General features: G+C 41.0%; 1 protein-coding gene across 1 annotated transcript; it reads left to right on the plus strand.

The window, feature by feature from the left end:
- The first annotated feature begins 11,892 nt into the window (after positions 1–11,892).
- LOC101661085 (thioredoxin-like) lies at positions 11,893–12,309 on the plus strand. The gene has a single exon (XM_045284368.1). The coding sequence runs from the start codon at positions 11,893–11,895 to the stop codon at positions 12,208–12,210; it is 318 nt and encodes a 105-aa protein (XP_045140303.1). The 3' UTR covers positions 12,211–12,309.
- Positions 12,310–22,956: the final 10,647 nt, after the last annotated feature.

Below are 22,956 nucleotides of genomic sequence, written 5' to 3' on the forward strand. Positions count from 1 at the left end.
CACCTGGTGATTGCACAGGCTGGTGTGCTTCTTCCGTGTGGGCTTTGTTGCTTCTGAGCTAGATGGCCACTTGTTTACCTTCATGCCTTTAAGACTCAAGACGCTATATCTTTTGATAGCCGGGCACCATCAGCTTTCATGAAGGAGAGTTGTACAAACATTACCACAACAATTTTAGAACATTTTCTTCTGCCTTGTACTCATTGTTATTCATCTAATTTTTTTAATTGTGGCAAAAATATACAGAACAATACATTCACCAATTCAGCATCTTCCACGGGTATAATTCAGTGTCATTGATTATATTCTTGGTGTTGTACAGCCATTATTGCTATTCTTTTCCAAATTATTCTACAGTCATTAACATAAACTCAATGTCTCCTAATAAAATATTCTTCCTCCTTCAAGCATGGTAACCATAGGTCAAGTGTGCTTTCTTCTCTTTCCTTTTTAAAAAAAGTCACTTTCTTGATATAATATTAACATATCAAACACTTCCATAGTTTAATTGATTTTAAAAAGTTTAATCAATCATTTTATAGGGAGCTCTTACAGAAATCATAACATTCCACAGTTCAATCACATCAAGCAATATTATACAACTGCTACCACAACCAGTTTTAAAACATTTTATTTCTTCTTGAGCTCCTTGATATCACCTCCCTATTATCCTCTCCCTCCCCTACCCCCAGGTTAAGTTGCTTTTTAAAAGAGTTATGTATACATCATCAGAATCAGTCTAATCCTCCCTCTCCCCTCCCACATTCTTTGCTTGTTCCCCAAGTTCTCTCATCCTCATCCTCCCCACAACCCCCAGCCTATTCCCAGTAAACCATTGCATGAGTTATTCTCTCTATGCATCCACTCCTTCTGTGCTTCACAAATTCAAAACCCAACAGAAACAATAAATAAAACAGAAAGAAGAAAATAATAACAATGTGAAAAATAAAAGTAAAGAGTAAGTAGTGGGTGAAGGGAGACATCGAACAGTGCAAGATATGACAAAATAACAATTTATAAATTATCAAGGGTTCATGAGGGAGGGGGGAGGGGGGAGGGAGGAGAAAAATGAGGAGCTGATGCCAGGGGCTTAGGTGGAGAGCAAATGTTTTGAGAATGATGAAGGAAATGAATGTACAAATGTGCTTTACACAATTGATGTATGTATGGATTGTGATAAGAGTTGTATGAGCCCCTAATAAAATGATTATTTTAAATTAATTTTTTAAAAAAAGAAAAGGTCATCAACAATACTTAAAAGCCAGAGAAGAAATTTCTGTCATGGAACCAATAAGAAATACTTGAGACTAGAACAAATTCAGGTTAGGTCAAGAGGGCGGTAACTGACCCATCATCATGTGATACCATGGTTCGCTCCCCCATGATCAGGTTGTTTGAGAGAGAAGCTGTCCCAGTCCCTCCCCTGTGACTGGAGGGGACCTGCCACAGGTCCGCTCTGACCACATACTCGGCAGGTCCTTCTCTAGATACTTCTCGTATCTGACTAGGGCGCTTTCCAAACAGATCCAGTCAAAACAGTGATTTTTGAGGGGACTTGCTGGGTCAGTTCCATTCAAGGCCGAGGAGGCAGCTCAGAGGGGTGTGGAGATTGTGACTTGGTGTACCAAAAGGACTATCTTGATAGATTTTCTGGAAGAACACAGGATAATCACTGGGGCTTATCACAAAGAAGTTTTCAGAAAATAGAAACCTACATGGATAAGCAAAAGTCCAGGAAAGTTGTACTGAGGAATGTTTTCCATCCTGACAAGGCACCTGCTCATTTTCTGAAAGTAGTGAAGGTCATTCTACGGAGATTTTGTGGGGAAACTACCTATTCACCCTACAGCCCTCATCTTCCCCCTATAGGTGTCTCTTGTTCCCAAAACTCAAAGAACATTTCAAAGGAACTGGATTTGTGTCCCTCGAGGCTGCCCCAGCGGTCATTTGACATGTCGGAAGCCAGAGCATGGGAGCCTTCGGGAATAGGTCGGCGAAAGAAGCACCAGCTTCAGAAATACACAGACCCAGATGGAGGCGATAGCTCCACGGCTTGATGTTTTGTCTAGTGAACATTCCTACGGTTATGGACTGCCAAATGAACAAGCAAATCCGTCTTTGGAAGAAATGATCCAGAGTGCTCCTCAGAAGCAAGGATGGCGAGACTGAGACTCGCACATGTACTGGGGACATGTTATTGGGAGAGTCCTGTCCCTGCAAAGGGACATCAGGCTTGCCAAAGCCGTGGGGCATTGAAAAAGAGGAAGACTTTCGACAAGATGGCTTGACACAGCAGCTGCAACAACGGACTCAAACATGAGAGCAATAGTGAGGACGGTGCAGAACACGGCAACGTTGGCTTTGTTGTGAATCAGGCTTCCGTGGGTCCGACGATTCTGTCTGAGAATACACTCAACGGCATGTGATTTCGTAGGGTTTTTATTTATTTGGTTTGGTTTTATATTTACCCTCGTGTCATATTCAGGTATTTCATACCAAGGGTAAAGTTTTATTTTCTACCTTTTGTAATTATGGAATCAATAGTTGATTAACTGTTCCTTATCTACCACGAGCAAAACAGAGTAATAAATCCCAAGTAGAGTCCCTTGTCACTTGAACTCTGCAATAAAGATAGAGTTCTTTCGCCTGCTCATGTGAGGTTAAAACAAAGGACAATTATAGGTTTACACATCAGCATATGTTTTCGCAGCAGGAACTTACTGGAGTGTGAAGCAGTTCTGGCAGACAATTTCAATTCACGGTAACCCAAGTGTGGGGCATAGGGCTGCTCCATGGGGTTTGCACCACTTTGAGCTTTGGGAAAAGATCACCCGACCTTTCTTCCCAGTCACTTCTGGGTGGGTTCAATCCTCAATCTCTCAGTTAGCTGCTGATAAAACATTGACTTTATAAAGCAATTATCTTATGATGTGAGGTATTGATGGCCGGTCTATTCCTATGGTCAAATAATGCAGCAGATCCACCTGGCCTGAATTTTCCTCCCCAGTTTGTGCTAACAATCACTCTCTGAAATTGCACCTCCCTCCCCCTGAGTGATTCTGATTTTCAGCTCCCACGTCTTTGTCGAAAATGGAATCACTAACCCACTACCATCCAGTCCTTCCCACGCATCGTGGCCCTGCAGAGGGTTTCGGAAAGGAAATCTTTACAGGAGCGATGGTCGCCCTGTCTTCCAAAATGAAGTGTCAATAGCAAGAACAGTCACTGTGGTTTGGAAAAACAAATGTAATTAGAATATCGAATGATGTGTCCCATAGATGTTGGAGTAGCGCATCCTCCTGGCCTTCCCGAAGGACATGCTCGACACCCTGTTCAGCATCTCTCAATATTTTGATGGCCCTAGGCCCAAACTCAGGAGAAAGCTGAGGTTTTCTACTCCTGTACAGAGTTACCGTCTCAGACACTCACAGGGCAGTTCTACCCTGTCCTGTAGGGTTGCTATGAGTCGGCATCAACTCGATGGCAGTGAGTTTGGAGGTGTTTGGAGTTCCAAAATCAAGCATAAGGGCAAGATTTCCTTCACAGTAATAATAATCTTTAACTGATCCACTTTCCCTGTATTCCACATTCATTAGTGATTCACACCCCATTCTGATAAAGTATGGCTTCATTTAAAAGATAAGAACAACGAATGGTAGGAGATTAGGGTAAGATCAGCTCTTGTATTGCATAATGTTGAATTGTCTGATTAACCTTGGGGTTGTCCGATTAGCATACCTGAGACCAGTGGTATGGAATCAAATGTAACCATTCTGTTCCTTATAGAGCAGTGGTTCTCAACCTTTCTAATGCAGTTCCTCATGTTGTGGTGACCCCAACCTTAAAAATATTTTCGTTGCTATTTCATAACTGTAATTTTGCTACTGTTATGAATTGTCATGTAAATATCTGGTATGTAGGATGTATTTTCATTGTTACAAATTGAACATAATTAAAGCATAGTGATGAATCACAAAACCAATATGTAATTATATATGCTGAAATACTTATTTCTAATGACAAATAAATATTTCTAATGACAAAAAAAATTTTTGTCTTGAAGCATGGTGTAGCATGGGTAACAGTCTTCACGCCGGGTCCTCGTATGTGGGTGTATCTGCATGTGGGCGGACCCGTCTGGAGACAGATAGAGGAGCGCTGTCTCAGAAATATGTGTTTTCCAGTGGTCTTAGGCGACCCCTGTGAAAGGGTTGTTCAACCCCCAAAGGGGTCGCAACCTACAGGTTGAGAACTGCTGCTCTAGAGGGACCTGCCTTTAAAGATTACATTTGAGTATAACCTAGAGAGCAATTAAATTTGGGGTCAGACCATTCTGGAGTTGAAGCTTCACCCTATTCATATGCTAAGGTATATCTATTACAATGATGGTGATGGCATTTGCTGTGCTGGGGGCCGGAACAAGGGTGTTACTAGAAGTTCAGTACAAAGAAAAGACAAAATTATACCACTGAAATAATAAAACAAAAAATTTTAGTCCATCAGATGCTGTGGTAGTTACACCATTTTATGTCAATTTCAAGATACATAAATTATAGTAGTGGTATTCAACCTGTCAATTAGGTCACAGCCTGATGGGCCTCCTTGTGGGAGCGGGCTTCCCATAAGAAGGGCCCGGGAACCTCCTCTCTCTGCGTTCACCTTCCCGCTTGCTGACCCTGAGGGCCCTGGGATGTTTCCACTGATCTTGGATCCATTCAACTTTGCACCAAGCAGCCTGTGATCTTCCTGCATTCTGCATCATTGCATGTGGCTGCACGAGTTTGAAGAGGGACTTGTGGAATAGTATCAGACTTACGGACTTGAGTTGGACTGGGCTGGGATGTTTTCTTGTTATATAACTACTTCTTTTTTTAATCATTTTATTAGGGGCTCATACAACTCTTATCACAATCCATACACACATCGATTGTGTAAAGCGCATTTGTACATTCATTGCCCTCATCATTCTCAAAACATTTTCTCTCCTTCTTAAAATAAAGCTCTTTCTTACGTATATATGAGTGTCACTGGACTTGTTTCGCTAGTCAACGTGGCCTGGCAAAGACACATTGAGCATTTCCATTTATATTCTATTTTGAACTGCACAAGCAAGAACAGTCTTTCTTCAATCAGATGTTGTTTCAATTAAAACCAATGTTTTATGGAAACAAGCAGAAGCAGTGTTGGGGTTACATGTCAGGCTGCTAACCACAAAGTCAACAGCTTGAAACCAAGGTGGGAAAAAGACGAGGCTCTCTACCCCCACAGAGCTACAGTCGGAGGAACCCACAGGGCAGTTCTAGCCCTGATCTGAGTCACAGTCAACTCAATGACCATGAGGGTCTTGATTAAATCCATCTTCTGTTTATTATGGTATTTCATTAGACGACTGAGTGGGTATGTGCTCAGAATTATAGGAGTGAGGAACAGACCCTTCTACATTTTCTTAAACTCTTAAGAACAGAACAAAACAATCCAGGTGGATATTATTCCCTCCCATTGTATCATAATGTACCACACGGTATTAGATTTATAGTTTTCTCCTATCTCCTACAACGTTGTTCCCCTACAACGTTTTGCAGCATACATTCATCCAAAAATGTCTATTATGTATATGTGTCAAACACTATACCAGGCAGTGGGGATAAGACCAGCTAACAAGACATGACATATTCCTTCTCCTGGCGGAGTTTACTGGAGAGTCCCTATGGAAGACAAATATTAAATAAATATCCAAGTAGGCAATTTGTGAATTATAAATAAAGGAGAAACAACAGTCATCTTTGAAAGAGAATAAATGGAGACCTGCCTGGTGAGCCATCACCTCGGTGCCTAATGGGGTGGCAACTGGTGCAGGCTTCCCTATCTCCACATTCTCTGCCACTGACCTCACCGCTCTGTAAAACACAACAATGGGATAGGAGGGAGGATGCTTGGGTGCAGAGGTAAATGCTCTGGTAACATGTGCTAATGAAATAATCGTATTGCCACATGACACTTTTCTCACTCCATACCACTGTACTTGCCTGTAGGGAAATCACACAAATTGTTGGTTTAAGGCACAGTATTTGCTTTGTGGAGAAGAGCTCAGACTGCTGCCTACCAAAACCCGTGGGTCATTCCTGGTTTCAGCTTCCCGTAGAAGAGAGAGGCAAGCGGGAGCACTGAAAGTTTCTTGTCTTTTTGGCCCTCAGAGAAAACGCCCCATCTGCCGGAATCAATATCACTACTTGCTTTGTGAACATCTGCCTTCCTCAGAGCTGCTCTGCAGAGGAAGCGCTGATGACTCAAGTCCCCTGCTGAGCCAAGTAAAGACCTTCCCACAGAGTTCGAGACCACACTTGTATCATCTGCTCTGTAAAGGGAAGCAGTGTGTGCTGGCAAACAAAAATTAGCACAAAGATCATTTAAATATTAGTACTTTTTTTTTTTCGGTTTCGTTTTGTGTCTTCAAGCGGAGTTAAAAGATATACGAGGGGGCTTCCAAAAGTTTATGAAAAAAAAAGAGAATGTAATGGAGTTTTTCCCTGAACAGTTCAAGTTTCCTCATATGCCTCGTCAGAAACACTGAGTTGCAACACTGTGTGGATGTTTGCAGCCAAATTCTCTTCATGGGTGTTCTACACCTAGGCCACGGTTTGCTCTGTTTTGTTTTTCACAGCTATCTCCTTTTCCCCCAGTTCCTACCTTTTTGCTCGCTCTTCATTTATCCCGTTTTCCATCTCATAATGCCTTCACGGTGCTCCTTCTCGGGCCTTTTCCCACATGCACAAACCACTCTATCTGGTTTCCTCCCCTCCTTATTTAAGATGTTTTCCACACATGAAGTTGATATTTAGAAATAAAATGTGATTCCACATTAGAACAACTCACTGTAGACCCATATCAAGCACTTAACATGACATTTAGCAAAACGTGGCATTTTTACTGACTAGTTTTGTGTACTAAAATAAGAACCAGCATAAAACAATAAAGAACATATTGAATTCCTTCAAGTTAGAGATCATCAACATGATGATCTAAGTGAGGGTCCTGGTTGAGACCGGCAACTCTCGAACAAAACTACAGAAGCCTCCTGCCCTTGATTAATGTTACCTCCATTCTCTGAGGCTGAGTTTCCACAGAGTGAAATGAAGCCAGGTCATCAGATGGTGCTAGCAAGTACATGCGTTAAAGAGATATAAAGCACTGAAAAGCGCTGACACATAGTAAGTATCCAATCGGCTTTAGCCATTCCTATGGATGGGCTCTAAATCGTAAAATCCCTGTCCTTCATTTGGGACACTACTACCACAGACACATCAAACCAAGTGTATTGGAAACTGTACTCAGACTTTCGGATTGGCTGACTGAATTATCATTTAAAATACAAAACTGTATGCCATGTGTTCAATTATAATGAAAAGAAGACTAATCAAAGCAACAATTCTGACCCAGCAAATCTATTTCCTGAACATGTGCCTAGGAAATATTTAACAAAATAGATGTACCTACAAAGAGGACTCTGGCTTATCGCTGGAGGCTGGAAACAAGAAAATTGGAAACTAACTGAGAATTTGTTAAATCTGAACAATATATTCCTTCACCTATACATTAAAAACATTTGTCACGAGCAAAAGGTAAGTTCCAGAAGAGTACGGACAGCACGGTCACATGTCTAATACATAGCTATAGCTAGATAGATACATGGTACACATGCACGCATATTTTTATGTTCCCTATTCTAAAATAGTATATATTTCTTTTGTGCTTCTTTCGTGGCTATTTTATTTGTAATAAACCACACACGAGGCTGGGAAACCCACCCAGGGGTATCATGGATTACCTGGCTGGGCCTTTGAGGTTTCAAGGGTGAAAATAAGACCCCCGCCCCTTCAGCACTTTGTTCTCTAGCTCACATCAAATTCCCCTTTGGGGACTTGAACTCTGAAAGGCACACAAAGCTAGCTCATCTCCCGTTGGCCCACCCACACTTTACCCATACTCTCCCGCGACCATGACCCAGAACATGAACAAGGTGGGTGGCATAGAGGAATGGAGTTTCAGTAGAATGTTTCAAAACGGGTCTGATAAGGAATCAAATTCAATGTGAATTGGGGGAAATTGCCTGTCAACACCTCCAAATCCCCTCCTCAATGCCAGCGGTTCCTTTGCCAGTGCATTGCTACAAGGCTAAGGAGACTTGCGGGCTGGACGTGTGGAAGCCAGGTACTTTGTTATTCTGATCTGTTTTTAAGTAAGTGGCTGAAAAAAGGTCACCATGGAAACCATTTCTTGGATTTTGGTGTATTTTAAACCTCAATTCAGATTTGAAATCTGTAACCCGCCTTTGAGAAACATCCTAGCCCCTCTCAGAAAGCTTGGGTTAAGGGGGAGCAGGGAATCCGTAGTGCTGATTAATCTGTTTATTTAGCTAATAAAACTAAACTGTTTTTAGACAGTGCTTGGCTTCTTTGGCAGGGTAAGCAGAAAACGGGTTTCATTGTGTTTAGACATGCCCTTTCCTTCCGGTCACAGTCGGTTCGTAAATCTTTTTATCACATCTAATATCCATGTGGATTATATGTGGCTACATGTTAAAATTACTCGTTCCTTTAATAAAAGAAAAAGAAGGGGGAAAAGTTAAGGATTTGTTTGTCTGACATTCCACTTTTTAATTGGGTCTGTTCCCATAAAACCTAGATTGTTGTCTTATCATTTCTTTGTCTTACAAATACCACGGAAACCAGGGAAAGAAAACTTTTCATGAAATTCATTTTTAATCGCTTCATAGATTAAAAGTTTGATTGAATTCTGGAAATAAGGCTTTAATTCAAGCAGGCAAAATTTCCATGCACAAGGTTCCTGTTAGGTTTTGATTCATTTTTTCCCCATTGTGTTCCTTGACAGAGATACCAGTAGGTGAAAAAAACAAACTGGTCTGTTTCCTCCCCAGCCTCCTTTGTCGAAGCCTCCCGTTGAAAGATGCTACGCGTTGGTGTGATACGGACAGGCCAGCACAACCGGCCACTGAAGCACACGTAAGACACAGTTGGGCAAACCTGTTAGGCAATCAAGCGTTGGTGGAGATGGTCTTTAAGTCTTATGCCAAAAATCCCTCTGAAGTCTTCTTCAAAACCAAGCAATCGTATATCGTTCACTGTCAAGAATGTCTGCCTTGAACATTGTGCTCTTTTAAGATTAATCTATATGGAATCAGAGGGACAGCAGCAACTGCAAAGATTAAAGAGAAGATTTAGGGGCAGTCAGCTCCTGTTACAGAGGGCGAAAACAACCCGGGAAAGGAGACTGAGCATGGTGGCACAACTCAAAGAAAGCAAACGATGTCAATAAATCATCGAGTGGAAACAGAAGTCTTGGGGTGTGCTCTGCTGCATATATTCTGAGCAGCAACAAAATAAGGTAAAATAAATTATTGTAGGATTAATTGAAAATTTTGTACTGAGTCAGTGCAATAAAACCTATGCCATCACAAATTTTCTGATTTCAGAGATTTTAATTTGTACATGACATTATGTAATGATTAAAATAATAACAATTACCTTATGCTGATATTTTTGCCACATTGGGATAGATGATAGATTAGATAGATAGATAGATAGATAGATAGATAGATAGATAGATAGATAGATGATAGATAGATAGATAGATAGATAGATAGATAGATAGATACATGGCAGCTAAGTGCTCGGCTGCTAAACAAAAGGTCAGTGATTCGAACCCCACTAGCTACTCCATGAGAAAAAGATGTAGCAATCTGCTTCTGTCAAGGCTGCAGGCTGAGAAACCCACAGGACAGTTCTCTCCTGCCCCAAGTGTCGCTGTGAGTCAGAACTGACTCAACAGCGAGGAGGTGGGTTTGGGTCCAGATAGAAAGCCAAACGTCACTGCCTTGGAGGGAAAGCTGATTTACAGCAACTCTAGGACAGGACAAAACTGCTCCTGTGAGCTTCCAAGGCTGCGACCCTTCACAGGGGTCGAAGCCTCGTCTGTCTCCCAAGCAGTAGCTGTGGTTTCAAACCACTGCCCTTGCAGTTAGCAGCCACTACCCTCCTAGGGCTCCCTTTTGGTATATATAAAATCTAGAAAATTAGCTCTAGTGACAATTTTTATTCATACCAAGTGAAAGGGTTTTTTGATCCTGTTCCAAGCATATCAATGCATTTTATGTTAATGTGCCTCCTTTATACGAATGAAGGTGAAAAATACTACTACTATTCTAAGACTCTTGATTGCAAAATGGCATTACCTTATTATACACACTGATAAATTTAGACTCATTGAGATGTAATAATTTTTGTCATTTCTGCAACACGTTCTTTAATTATCTTATAGCCATAGATACACACTCAACTTAGCTTTAAGAATTCTCAGAGACATCAGTTGAACTTCACAACTTGGGTACCAGACCTTCCATAATAGCAGGCTGGAGTGACGTGTTTACATCTACAGATTAAGGAATAAATAATTAAACAAGCTGTGAGTAATACAGCCATAATTATGCTATCTAGACAAATGTGTAGAAATAGGCTCCTTTCTCAAACAGGAAGCATTTTCTTTATGACATGGCATTCTAAATATCAATTTAAAATAACTAATAAAAATGATTATAAATCACTTTACCAAAATAAAATTGCTAGGCATGAGCTGAATAAGTTCTATTAATTAAAGCTGTTAAGGGTTGGGAGCAGAAAGGAAACGCTGCCTCAGCATTGCTAAAATGGAGTTAAAAACGACCACTGTAGAAAAGTGGGTGAAGGGGACATCGGACAGTATGGGACATGACAAAATAATAATAATTTATAAATTATCAAGGGTTCATGAGGGAGGGGGCCGGGGAGGGAGGGGGAAAATGAGGAACTGATACCAAGGACTCAAGTAGAAAGCAAATGTTTTGAGAATGATGATGGCAACAAAGGTACAAACGTGCTTGACACAATGGAGGTGATAAGAGTTGTATGAGCCCCTAATAAAATGATTTTAAAAAACTATCACTGTTGAAATACAAGAAATCCATAGAAGAATACTAGTGCTAGCAAAGATGGCTCTATTATGAACCACAAATTGGTCCAAGTATTGTTATTTCTCTCTTGATATGGTATTTTATATCAGCTGCCTACAAAAGCACGATGTGTGTGCTTGCTTGGACATTAGCCAACTTCTCCCACATATAATTGTATTGTCTTTATGTTAAAGAACCATAATTTGCACATGTAAAACTTGTGAGGAGAAGATGGTCAAGTACTATAAAGACATAGCAAAGACATGTCACGTGCACAGTCTCGCTCAAACTCCCTGACGTCAGTCTCTCCTGACTCAGAGCGAGGGCAGGGCAGAACTGCCCTGGGGGTTGCCGAGACTGTCGTTCTTCACGGCAGCGGAAAGCCTCATCTTTCTCCGGATGTGCACATTAGGCATGTGCATCCATGGGCACAGAAAGAAGATACAAGATACTAACCAAATTTGTGTTAAAGTCACCAATCAAAACACCTCAATTGCCTTACAAATTGGGATCTGATATCAAGAACCCCAAAATTTCTTACCAAGGCATGGGCATTACAAGCTATGAGGAAACATGTCACTCACTTCCCATCCACCACGACAGCATCTTTGGCAACACTCTGTGGAATGAAATGCCACAGAATCGGCCTGTTTCTAGACAGCGCAGCATCACCATTCCCACAAGGCCCAAACTCGGCTTTTATGGATCATAGGAAAGAAGCAGACTAAGGAAGGAAAGACGAAGCGTTTGTTAATTAAACTAACATGTGAAAAGCGACCAGAGATCATGCAGATGCTTGTAAATTTTGTACTTATTGCTCTATAAAAATTCACGGTGCCCTGTTCCATTCCTCTTGTGACCCCATCGCTCATCCAAGCCCAACAGTCAAAATGGTGAAGCAGATCGATAGCAAGGAAGATTTTCAGGCAGCCCTGAAGAGTGCTGGAGAGAAGCTTGTAGTGGTTGACTTCCCAGCCACATGGTGTGGGCCTTGCAAAATGATCAAGCCTTTCTATCATTCCCTCTGTGAACAGTATGGCAATGTGGTCTTCCTTGAAGTTGATGTGGATGAGTGCCAGGATGTTGTTTCAGAGTGTGAAGTCAAATGCATACCAACATTTCAGTTTTATAAAAAGAGACAAAAGGTGGGTGAATTTTCTGGTGCTAATAAGGAAAAACTTGAAGCTACCATTAACAAGTTAAGCTAATTATGCTTCCTGAAAATGTAACCAGCCATCAGCTGTGTAAACCTTTTTGTATTTACAAGAAAAAAGAATCAAGTATGAAGACTATATACCCAGCTACCATCTGATTATAAATTACAATAAAATATTAATTCTACCCTTTAAAAAAAATTCACGATGTGCAAAGTTAATACTTTATTACCAAGAAATGCAAAGATGTGTTTCCAATACCTGTAATGCCAAATAAGCTTAAATATATATATATATATATATATATATATATATATATATACACACACACATAAACATTGATTCTAATTAATGCACTTAATGTGTCCCAATTAATTTGATAAATTCTGATGTACTCATAGGAAGAATACAACAGAAATATGGAATAAATATTTCCATATAAGTACATAGTTTCCCCCTAATGATGGCTCCTAACGCCATATCTTTGGGCAGCCTTATATGAGACCAATTGTGTTCCTTCTCCATATCATTTTCTAATAATTAAGCACGCTTGTTTGCAGTCCACTGTGGAGTTGCTGTCTTTCATAGTCCACTCCATAGCAAATAGCCCTACTCCCTGGGCATTCCTAATAAGAACGAGGGCTCCCTGAGAGTCTGCAAAATGATTTCTATCTAAGGATTCAAATTGTTTAACATACAGAATAGTTACATACAGACTTGAAAGGGTCCATGGGTTAGTAGCTTCCAAGCCTGTTCAACCATACACAAATACACCCTGTACACAAATACACACACAAGTAATAAAAACAACACTCACAGAACAGTAATGGCCCTCACCTTATGAAACGCCCTCGAATTATTTCTATTTTATTCTATTTTTAAATGCTAATTGTGACCCTTATATTGATCTTTTGACCCACCAATAGGTCACAACCCACAGATTGAAAATCTAGGCCATACTCCTGCCTTGGCAATTTATATCACAGAATGAGAGAACTAGACCTGATTTTTTTTCATTTAAAAAATGATGAATGATGATACATAAAAAACTCTTGGAAGATGTCCCTTCTCATACATACACCGAAATACATCAAGAAAAGTCTTCAGTCTAAAACACTGAATCAATAAGCAAAGGACAGCCACGAGAGGTCATGTACGGGAGAAACACCACTTCTCCCACAGCGCTCATCCTTGCCCTTTTCCCTGCCAATTCCTTCGCCAGCAGCAGCAATATGGGCTGCCAGCAGCTGCAAACCTTGTGAACTACAGGCAGGCATCTGCAGAGCTTACAGAGAAGCTGCTCCCCAAAATGTCAGTGACCCAAGCTCCTTCTCCAAATTCAACAAGGCAGATCTCCCCAGACTCATTTAGGTACCTGCGAGGCCCTCTGTAGGGAAGCCTGCATTCCCAGACTGAGCACGTAGAAATGCCCCCAAACTCAGACAGATAAGGCAGACTCTTGCTCTGAAAGCAGGGAGAAAAAGCTCCCTAGATGTCTTTGGGTGTGTCTGTCAATCCCATTCTGATCCCTCCTCATCAGTGGGTGCTAAGTTATGGCTGAAGTGCCATAACCTCTCAAAAAGCCATCTCCCCCAGCAAACATACTCTCCTTCTGAGTCAAAGGACAGGTGCAGAGCTCAGGCTATGAAATCAATAAGAAATATGCTGCTGTGAAATTACCATGATTCCCCTGGGGATTTACCCAGGTGTGCTTGTCCCTCCTTGTCCAGAAGAGCCGAGCCTGTGCAAGCCCGGATCTCGAGCTCAGTGTGCAGGTAAGGCCCGAGAGCAGGACCCAGCCTAGCTACGGGACTAGTATATGTAAGCTTTCAGACTGAAGTTGTCAATGCAGACACAAAACACGGGGAGCGCTGTAACCAAAGAAAGGTAGGAGCTATAATCAAAGAAAGAAAGCAGTGTCATATTGTCATTTTTTTTTCAGAAAATAATTCTTTTAAAAACACTGACTACTGGGGAGAAAGGAGAATCTGAACTACAACAACAAATCACAAAGATGTGGTGATTTCCCTGACCTAACTCGTTGGGTCTCGGAACCTGCCCGGGAGCTCAAGATGCCTCTGTCCCTTTCTCTGCTCTCCCTTTCCTCCTGGGAGTTCTTTCTCTGCCTCAATAAAATCTTTCTCAACTCCACACAAAAACTCACAAAGATACACAAAGACAATGGAAAAGGTTATGCTTGCACATGAACAGATGACGGGAAGTAAGGGAGTGACATGACATTTATAGGAGCCTGACTAATGAGCACAATGGGAGAACGTGGTGGTGGTTAGGTGTTGTCTAGTTAGTGCTGACTCAGAGTGACCTGATATATAATAGAACAAAGCACGGTCCAGTCTGGCCATCATCACAGTTTTTCTATGGATGACCCCATTGCTGTAGGCATTGTTCAGGCCATCCCACTGAAGGGCTCCGAGCGTGATGTCCTTCTCTGGGGACTTGTTCCTCTTGACAACAATGTCCAAAGTACATTGGACATTGAAGTCTCACCATTCTTGCTTCTTCTAAGGAGCACTCTGGCTATCCTTTTGTCCAGCTTTGGCATGCATATGATGCCACTGAAAATACCATCGCTTGAGTCAGGTGTACTTTGGCCTTCAACGTAACATCTTTGTTGCTTAACACTTTTAAGAGGTCCTTTGCAGAAGATTTGCCCGATCCAATATGTCACCAGATTTCTTGTATGCTGCCTCCATGGGTCTTGATTGTGGATCCAACTAAAATAAATTCTTAGATAACTTCACTCTTTTCTTCACTGATTAGTTTAGTTGTGAGAATTTTTGTTTTCTTTACATTGATGTATAATCTCATGCCAAATAAAACAAACTCACTGCCTTCCACACACCCTGCTGCACACCTTTCCTGGTTCTAAACCATGCAGTATCCCCGTGTTCTGTTCAAATGACTGCTTCATGATCTACATCCAATTTCCACATGAGCACAATTAAGTGTTCTGGAATTCTCATTCTTCACAATGTTACCCATAATTTGTTATGAGCCATCCAGTTGGATATCTTTGCATAGTAAATAAAACACAGTTAAACATTTTTCTAGTATTTTCTGCTTTCAGCTAGCTAAGATCCATCTGATGTCAGCAAGGAGATCTATCATTTTACATATTCTTCTAGAATCAGCTTCAATTTCTGGCAGCACCCTGCTGTGTACTTCTGAAACCATTTTTTAGTTATTTCCAGCAAAATTTTACTTGTGTTCAATGCTAATATTGTTCAATAATTCCCACATTCTGTTGGCTCCCCTTTCATTGACATGGACACACACATGGAGCGCTTCCACTTTGCTGGCCAGCTTTCATTCACATTTCGTGGCCTAGCCAGTGAGCACCTCCAGCACACCATACATTTCTTGAACCTTCTCACCTGGCACCCCATCAATTCCTGGAGCCTATTTTCCACTAGTGCCGTTGATGTACTTTAGACTTCTTTCATGATATGATACCTCCTGAAATAATGGAAGGCTGCAACAGAGCAGTATTAAATATACTCTAAAAACGAACATCAAACAGATGTTTGATGTTCAGAACAAAAGGAAATCAGAGAAAAAGGAGGGTGTAAAACATAAGAGAAAAAGACCGACACCCTAAAAAGAAGCCAGGTTGAAACCCGGCCAGTGAAAGAGACCGTCACTGGCCCTCCTTTGTAAGGGAAGCACAGAAGAATGTGGGTGCTACCGCAAGGTGCCGTGAACAAGCTAGGTGGTTCCTGGATACCAATAGAATAGTATCTAGGGTCTTAAAGGCTTGTTTCCAAACAAGCAGCCATCTACATGAGATGTCAACCAAGTCCACATGGAAGAAGCACATCAACATCCATGAGCCAAGGATTGTAAATGATACAATCCAAAACGAAAGAAGGGAATAGTATCAGAGTTTACATTGTGAGATTCTGGTTTTCAGTAGGCTATGGATGAGAGTGGAAGCCCAAGATATATTTGCGAGATCTGCACAGGATGTAAGCTTCCACTGATTGGGGGTGGAAATAAACTGGTTACCAAATAGAAAGTATTGGAGAGATGATGCTAGAAGATCAAAATGATAAACCTGACTTGAAAGATTTAAACCCTGTCACTTGATCTCCCCTTTGATATACTTTGGGCTCAATCTACTTTTCAGTATTTTCTGTGGGGTTTTTTGCTTTGTTTTACATATCAGGGCTTAGCTGTGTTGTTTTGTCATTATGGGTAGCCTTCTTGTAACTTTCTTATGTGTTTGTGTGTTTTGGTATAGGTAGCCCTGGATGGAGAAATCTATAGAGAAAACAACCAGAATAAGGGTTCTTCAGGGCTATGGTGGGGGAGGTGGGGGTGGAAAGGGAAGCTGATATCAAGGAGTTCAAGGAGGAAGAAAATGTTTTGAAATGGATTATGGTAGCAATTGTGCAATACTGCTTGATGTGATTGAACTATGGAATGATATAATGACTGGATTCGCTCCTAATAACATGGTTTGGGTGTGGCTGTCTGAAATAAGAAACACAGCAAGTGGAGGGGTTTAACAACAGGCTTGATCAAGGTGGAAGAAAGAATCTGCAAACTAGAGAATCAGGTGGTTGAAATTTTGTAGGCTAAAGACCAACAAGGGAGGAGATGAGACTACTGAGCAATGCAGTCTTGGAATTCTGAGACAACATCAAGAGAACCAGCATATTTATCATGGTAATCCTAGAAGGAGATGGAGAAGACAGAGTTAGAAAGACCAGTCAAGAAATAAAGGCAGGACAAAGGACACAACCTACAAATTCAAGAATCTCAATAAACTACAACTAGGATCAACCCAAAGAGAGCCACACTGTTACACATTACCATCAGGCTCTCAAAGCTAAAGACATGGAGATCCATAAATGCACCAAGTGAAAAGTCAACAGTCATGCAAAGGATCCCAAGTAAATATCGCTTTCTCCACGGAAACCTTGAATGCCAGAGGCACTGGAATGATCTATTTAACATCTGGAAGGGGAAAAGAATGTCAGCCAAGAATAGTAAATTGTTCTTTAAGAATGAGGATAAACCAGACCCCATCGCAGAGCCCCAAGCCTTGAGGGCAATGCACTGGCATGGAGCAGCGAACTAACAGAGGGGCCGCACCCAAGCTGAGCTATGCTGACCCCTCCCCAGAAGAGGGCAAAACAGAGGGCAGCCCTGAAGATGTAGCCCAGGGAGAGAGGCAGGTCTGTCCAGACCACACTGGAGTGAACTAAGAGGGAGGGAGGGATGGAGAGAGAGAACACCTCATCATGGCCCACCAAGCCCGAGATGACATCCCTACTCAGAGCAGCCAATGCACAGAGAGGACCATAGGGCCAGCCCCACCACAAGATAAAATGTTCCCTCACTGACCCATAGTGCTACTAGGGACAGCACTGGAGACATTGTGCAGAAAGTGTGCCGGTCTGCCCCATGCACAGCGGGGTGAAACACAAAGGGAGTGCAGCAGGGTACCAAGGAGAGCAAAGTAACCAAGTCCCCGAGGAATCCTGAAAATAGGCTTCTGACTTGGGGAACAGGGCTTGCACCTCATCAGACTTGATCAGAAAATAGGTCTGTCAGTAGACAGACCTGGAACTGTCTATTGTTTTTCTTTTTTGTTTGTTTGTTTTGTTTTGTTTTTCTTTCACCCTATGTCCATCTATATAAAATAAGCAGGGCAAACAATCCCAAGGCGAAAACAATGGGACCGGTGGTTCCAGGGGCACATGGGAGAGGCGGGGGAGTAGGGATCCAACAAACTCAGGGATAAGGGAACAACAAGAGATCTAAAACTGATGGCAAAAGGGTGTATAATGCCTGGTGGAGTTTAACCAAGTGCAATGGATCTGAGAGGAACTATGGAGAGCAGAATGGAGGGTGAGCAGGATAATGGGATAGGAGGAAGGTGAAGGAAATAGAGGAAATAAAGAGGAAGTAAAAGCTATTTATAGAGTATAGTTATAGGCATGTATATATGTAAATATACTAATTTAGAATGAAAGGAATAGAGGCCAATGTACATATATTTATAAGTTAAATATTAAGATAACAGATAGACTTTGGGCCTCTACTCAAGGCGTCCCTTAATACAAGAACACTTTGTTCTAATAACTGGGCACTCTTTGATACTCACCTTCCTGACATGATCACTGAAGACAAAATGGGTGCATAAGCAAATGTGGTGAAGAGAGCAGTTGGTGCCCCGCTATCAAAATATATAGTGTTTGGAGTCTTAAAGGCTTGAAGTTAAACAAGCAGCCATCTAGCAGGGAAGCAAATAAGCACACTAGCCTGTGTGATCATGAGGTGTTGATGAGATCAGGTATCAGGTACCAAAAGATCCAAAACAAACAACTATATTGATGGGAATGAGGGGGTTTGGAGTGGAGACCCAAAGTCAATTGGATATTCCCCCCACAGAAGGTTATAAGGAAGAGATGATTCAACTAAGGTGCATTATAGCACTAATGAAACACACATCATTTTTCTTGTTCCTGAATGCTTCCTACCCCCACACCCACCACCACCCCTGCAGTGCCATGACCCAGTTCTACCTTACAAATCTGGATAGATCAGAGAGCACACATGGTACAGATAAGAGCTTTGGACACATGGAATGCAGGACAGAGAAACTCCTCAGGAGCAATAGTGGGAGTAGCGATATCATGAGGGTAGAGGGATATCCGGTCAGGGAGGCAGAAGGGGGAGAAAGGGAGAACCCATCACAAGGTTGGATATATGGCCCCACTACCACCCCTGAAGGGGAAAATAACAGAAATGTGGGTGAAGGGAGACAATGGACAGTGTAAGATATGAAATAATAATAACAATATATAATTGATCAATGATTCACAAGAGGGGGAGGGTGGAGGGGAAAGGAACTTATACTAAGGGCTCAAGTAGAAAATGTTTTAGAAATGATGATGGCAACATATGTACAAATATGCTTGATACAATTGATGTATGGAATGTTATAAGGACTGTAAGAGCCCCCAATAAAATAATTTTTAAAATGCTAAAGGGAACTTTTCATTTAAAAAGGAAATGACAGTACAAAGTAACTCAAAACCCTACACAGCAAGAAAGATCTCCATGCAGGATAGTTGCATGGGCAAGTATAAGGACTTTTTTATTTTGTTTTAGTGAATGTATCCACAGCCAAAGATCCACAATTTCAAAAATTTCTCAATGTACAATATAGCGACTTTGGTTACATTCTTCAAATTGTGCTATACTATCCATACTATCCTTTTCCATATTCATCTCACCATGATTTGAACTTATGGACCTCTAAACATCCCGACCAACCTTTCCAATTGTGCTGTCAATGTGACCTCACTTAGATCACTGTTTAAAGGAGTCCAGTGCACAAAGCACTCTCTCTGAAGTCTTTAATATTTTTTTCATTTACTTGATATTGTTCTTGTTGTTAAGGGTCAGAATCATGCCTCTCTGCATACTAACTGGTTTAGAAAACCAATTTTTTCAAAGTGCCATTTTAAAAGAGGGAAACTATCAACATGAGACGAAGGTTTGATAAGTAAGATTCAAACATCCTAAGGATGGAGGGATACGCCAATAATTGAGGTGAGAATTACCTCTCCAGTCTAAAGCGGCTGATATAAAAAACAGCTTTCTCTGAAGGTAGTTTCAGTACAAAACCAAATGAAAATCAAAACAAGATATTAGAAATAGGTAATGACAATGGGGAAGATGCTGATAGTCTGGTCGTGGAGCTAAAGCTCTTTAAATCATTCCAGTGTACTTGATTGATCCTCACCAGTGGACTGGAATTTCTCATGGTTTTCCTTGAGGGTTAAAAACAGACCTGAGACTTTGCTAGAGACTTTTCTCTTTAGCCTAGAAAGCAGAACTAGTATAACTAGTCGAACTAGAATGAATTGTCAGACTACACCCTGCACTCATCTGTCAGCTTGTCATGTGGTAGTAGCTTGCACGTTGCTGTGATGCTGGAAGCCATGCCACTGGTGTTTCAAATATCAGTAGGATCGCCGGTGGTGAATGAGTCCTCTTGAAGCCTCCACTTTACAAAGAGCCTGGGAAGAAGTTGTAGGCTGTCCACTTCTGAAGGATTGGCTCCTAAGAACCTTACAAACAGCAGTGGGACATGGTCAGCTGTGGTGCCTGAAGATGAGCACCTCAGATGGGAAGGCCCTCACGACGCGCCTGGAGAGGGGCTGCCTCTTTAAAGGAGAGCTGAGTTTGATCTTGTGAACTGAGCACAGCTTTGGGGTCTTCTTTTGCTGATAGGGCTTAAATAAAATTGAGAATAAATCGCTGAAAAGATTAATAATTGGAACATGGAATGCATGACTTATGAGTCCAGGGATCCAGCAGAATCGGTATCCTAGGCATTAGTGAGCTGAAATGAACTGGTTTGAGTCAATTTAGCCGGACAATCATATGATTTACTATGCCAAAATGATCAATTCAAGAGAAAGAGTGGTGTATCATCAAAAAGAACATTTCAAAATCTACTTTAAATTACAATGTTGTCGATGAGAAATACAACTTTCCTCTAGTTCCTAAATGTGTCCTCCCCGCTCCCACTACCATGACTCGAATTCGACCTTGCAAGTCTGGCTAAACCAGAGGATGTACACTGGTACAGATGGGAACTGAAAATACAGGGAATCCAGGGCAGATGAGCCCTACAGGACCAGTGGTGTGAGTGGCGAAACAGGGAGGGTAAAGGGAGAATGGGTAGGAAAGAGGGAACCGATTACATGGATATATGTGACCTCCTCCCTGGGGGACAGACAACCGAAAAGTGGGTGAAGGGAGAGGTCGGACAGGGCAAGATATGACAAAATACCAATTTATAAACTATCAAGGGCTCATGAGGGAGGGGGGAGCAGGGAGGGAGGGGAAAAATGAGGCTAATGTCGGGGGTTTAAGTGGAGAGAAAATGTTTTGAGAATTTATGTACAAATGCGCTTTACACAATTGATGTGTGTATGGATTGCGATAAGTTGTATGAGCCCCTAATAAAATGTTGAAAAAAAAATTACAATGTTGTCTGTGATAAGCTAATATCTATACACCTACAAGGAATTCAAGTCAATACAGCTATTACTCAAATTTACACACCAACCACTAACGCCAATGATAAGGAAATTGAAGAATTCTACTAACTTCATGAGTCTGAAATTGATCTAAGATGCATTAATGATGATTGGCGGCGGAATGTGAAAGTTGGAAGCAAAGAGCAAGGCACTGACAAAAAGAGATGCATGTTTATGCCCCTGTCAAAGAAAGGTAACTCAACAGAATGACTGAATCATTGAACAGTATCATTAGCATCACATTCAAGTAGAATTTTGCTGAAGATTATTCAGAAATGATTGCAGCAGTGTATCAACAGAGAGCTGCCAGAAATTCAAGCCAGGGTCAGAAGAGGGCATGGAACAACACACATCACTGATCTCGCCTCCACATCTGTAGCTAACTGCCTTATAGGGTGACTTTGTAGGAAGCAAAGATTCTAAAGGCTGAGAGTTAGGCAGAGAATGTATCTTTCTTAAGCTGTGTATTCTGATAATTGAATATCTCTAAATTGAGGCTTCTTGTACACCATGTAATGAAAGTGATGTTAGCTGAAGTCAATATAAAAAATTTTTTTTTAATTTCTACCTCTCTCTCTTCTTATATGATACTCTGAGTATGGCAGTGAGATACCTTTCCCCTGAACCAATCTAATTAATATGAGCCACTTGGGCCAGTTGAAAGAATTTATAATGATTAAAGAGGAAGTTATAAAAAATAAGTGCACATTTATGCTGTTGGGCACATTATGTAGAAATATTTAATTAGTAATGACAATAAAACAAAGAGTATGTAATAGAGTTTTTTTATCTTGCTGAAGTTAAATTTTATCTAGGCTGTAAGAAATAGAAGCTATTGGGGGGTTGGGGGGAAAAAAAAGAAATAGAAGCTATTAAATGCAGCATTCATGATTACCACAAAGTAAATATCTAAATAATAATAACAAACACAAAAGGAGAAGAGAAGGGGATCAAAATGGCTCACCACAAAAAAGCGGAAGAAAAAAACCTACTCTTGGCAGTTTAGAGGAAGAGACAAAGGATTAAGACATGCAAAAAAGAATAACAAACTGGCAGAAGAAAACATTTCCTTGTCTGTAGTTACAGTGGATATAAATGAATAAAATCTTCCAGTCAAGATACAAAGAAGTGCAAAATGATTTTTTAAGGGCCCACCTATATATACGGTAACTACATGAAACAAACCTTAAGTCCAAGAACACAAAGGGATGAAAGTGAAAGATGGAAAAATATTCTATTCAAAGAATTGCCAAAATAGAGCAGGAGTAGGGATTTCACTATCAAGTAGAATAGGCTGTAAGTACAAATCTGCTAGACAGGAAAAAGATATGCAAAGTGACTAAAAAGATCAATTCATCAAGAAGATATACATAAATATGTATCTAATATAGGAGAATCCAAATATATAATATAATTTTTTATTTTTAACTTTTCTCTTTTTTAAAATTTATTTTTTAATCATTTTATTAGGGGTTCATACAACTCTTATCACAATCCATACATAACATCAATTGTGTAAAACGCATCTGTACATTCATTGCCCTCATCATTCTCAAAATATTTCCTCTCCACTTAAGCCCCCGGCATTAGGACCTCATTTTTCCCCTCCCTCCCCTGAGGGGTTTATCTGTCCTGGATTCCCTGTGTTTCCAGCTCTTATCTGTACCAGTGTACATGCTCTGGTCTAGCCAGATTTGTAAGGTAGAATTGGGAT

Source organism: Echinops telfairi, unplaced genomic scaffold (genome assembly GCF_000313985.2).
Source record: "Echinops telfairi isolate 266 unplaced genomic scaffold, ASM31398v2 ScPeMD7_7468;HRSCAF=8506_0, whole genome shotgun sequence".
NCBI classification, from domain to species: Eukaryota; Metazoa; Chordata; class Mammalia; order Afrosoricida; family Tenrecidae; genus Echinops; species Echinops telfairi.

What these genes read in the sequence shown, in the direction of transcription:
- LOC101661085 (XM_045284368.1), top strand. Translation starts at nt 11,893, where the DNA reads ATGGTGAAGCAGATCGATAGCAAGGAAGATTTTCAGGCAGCCCTGAAG.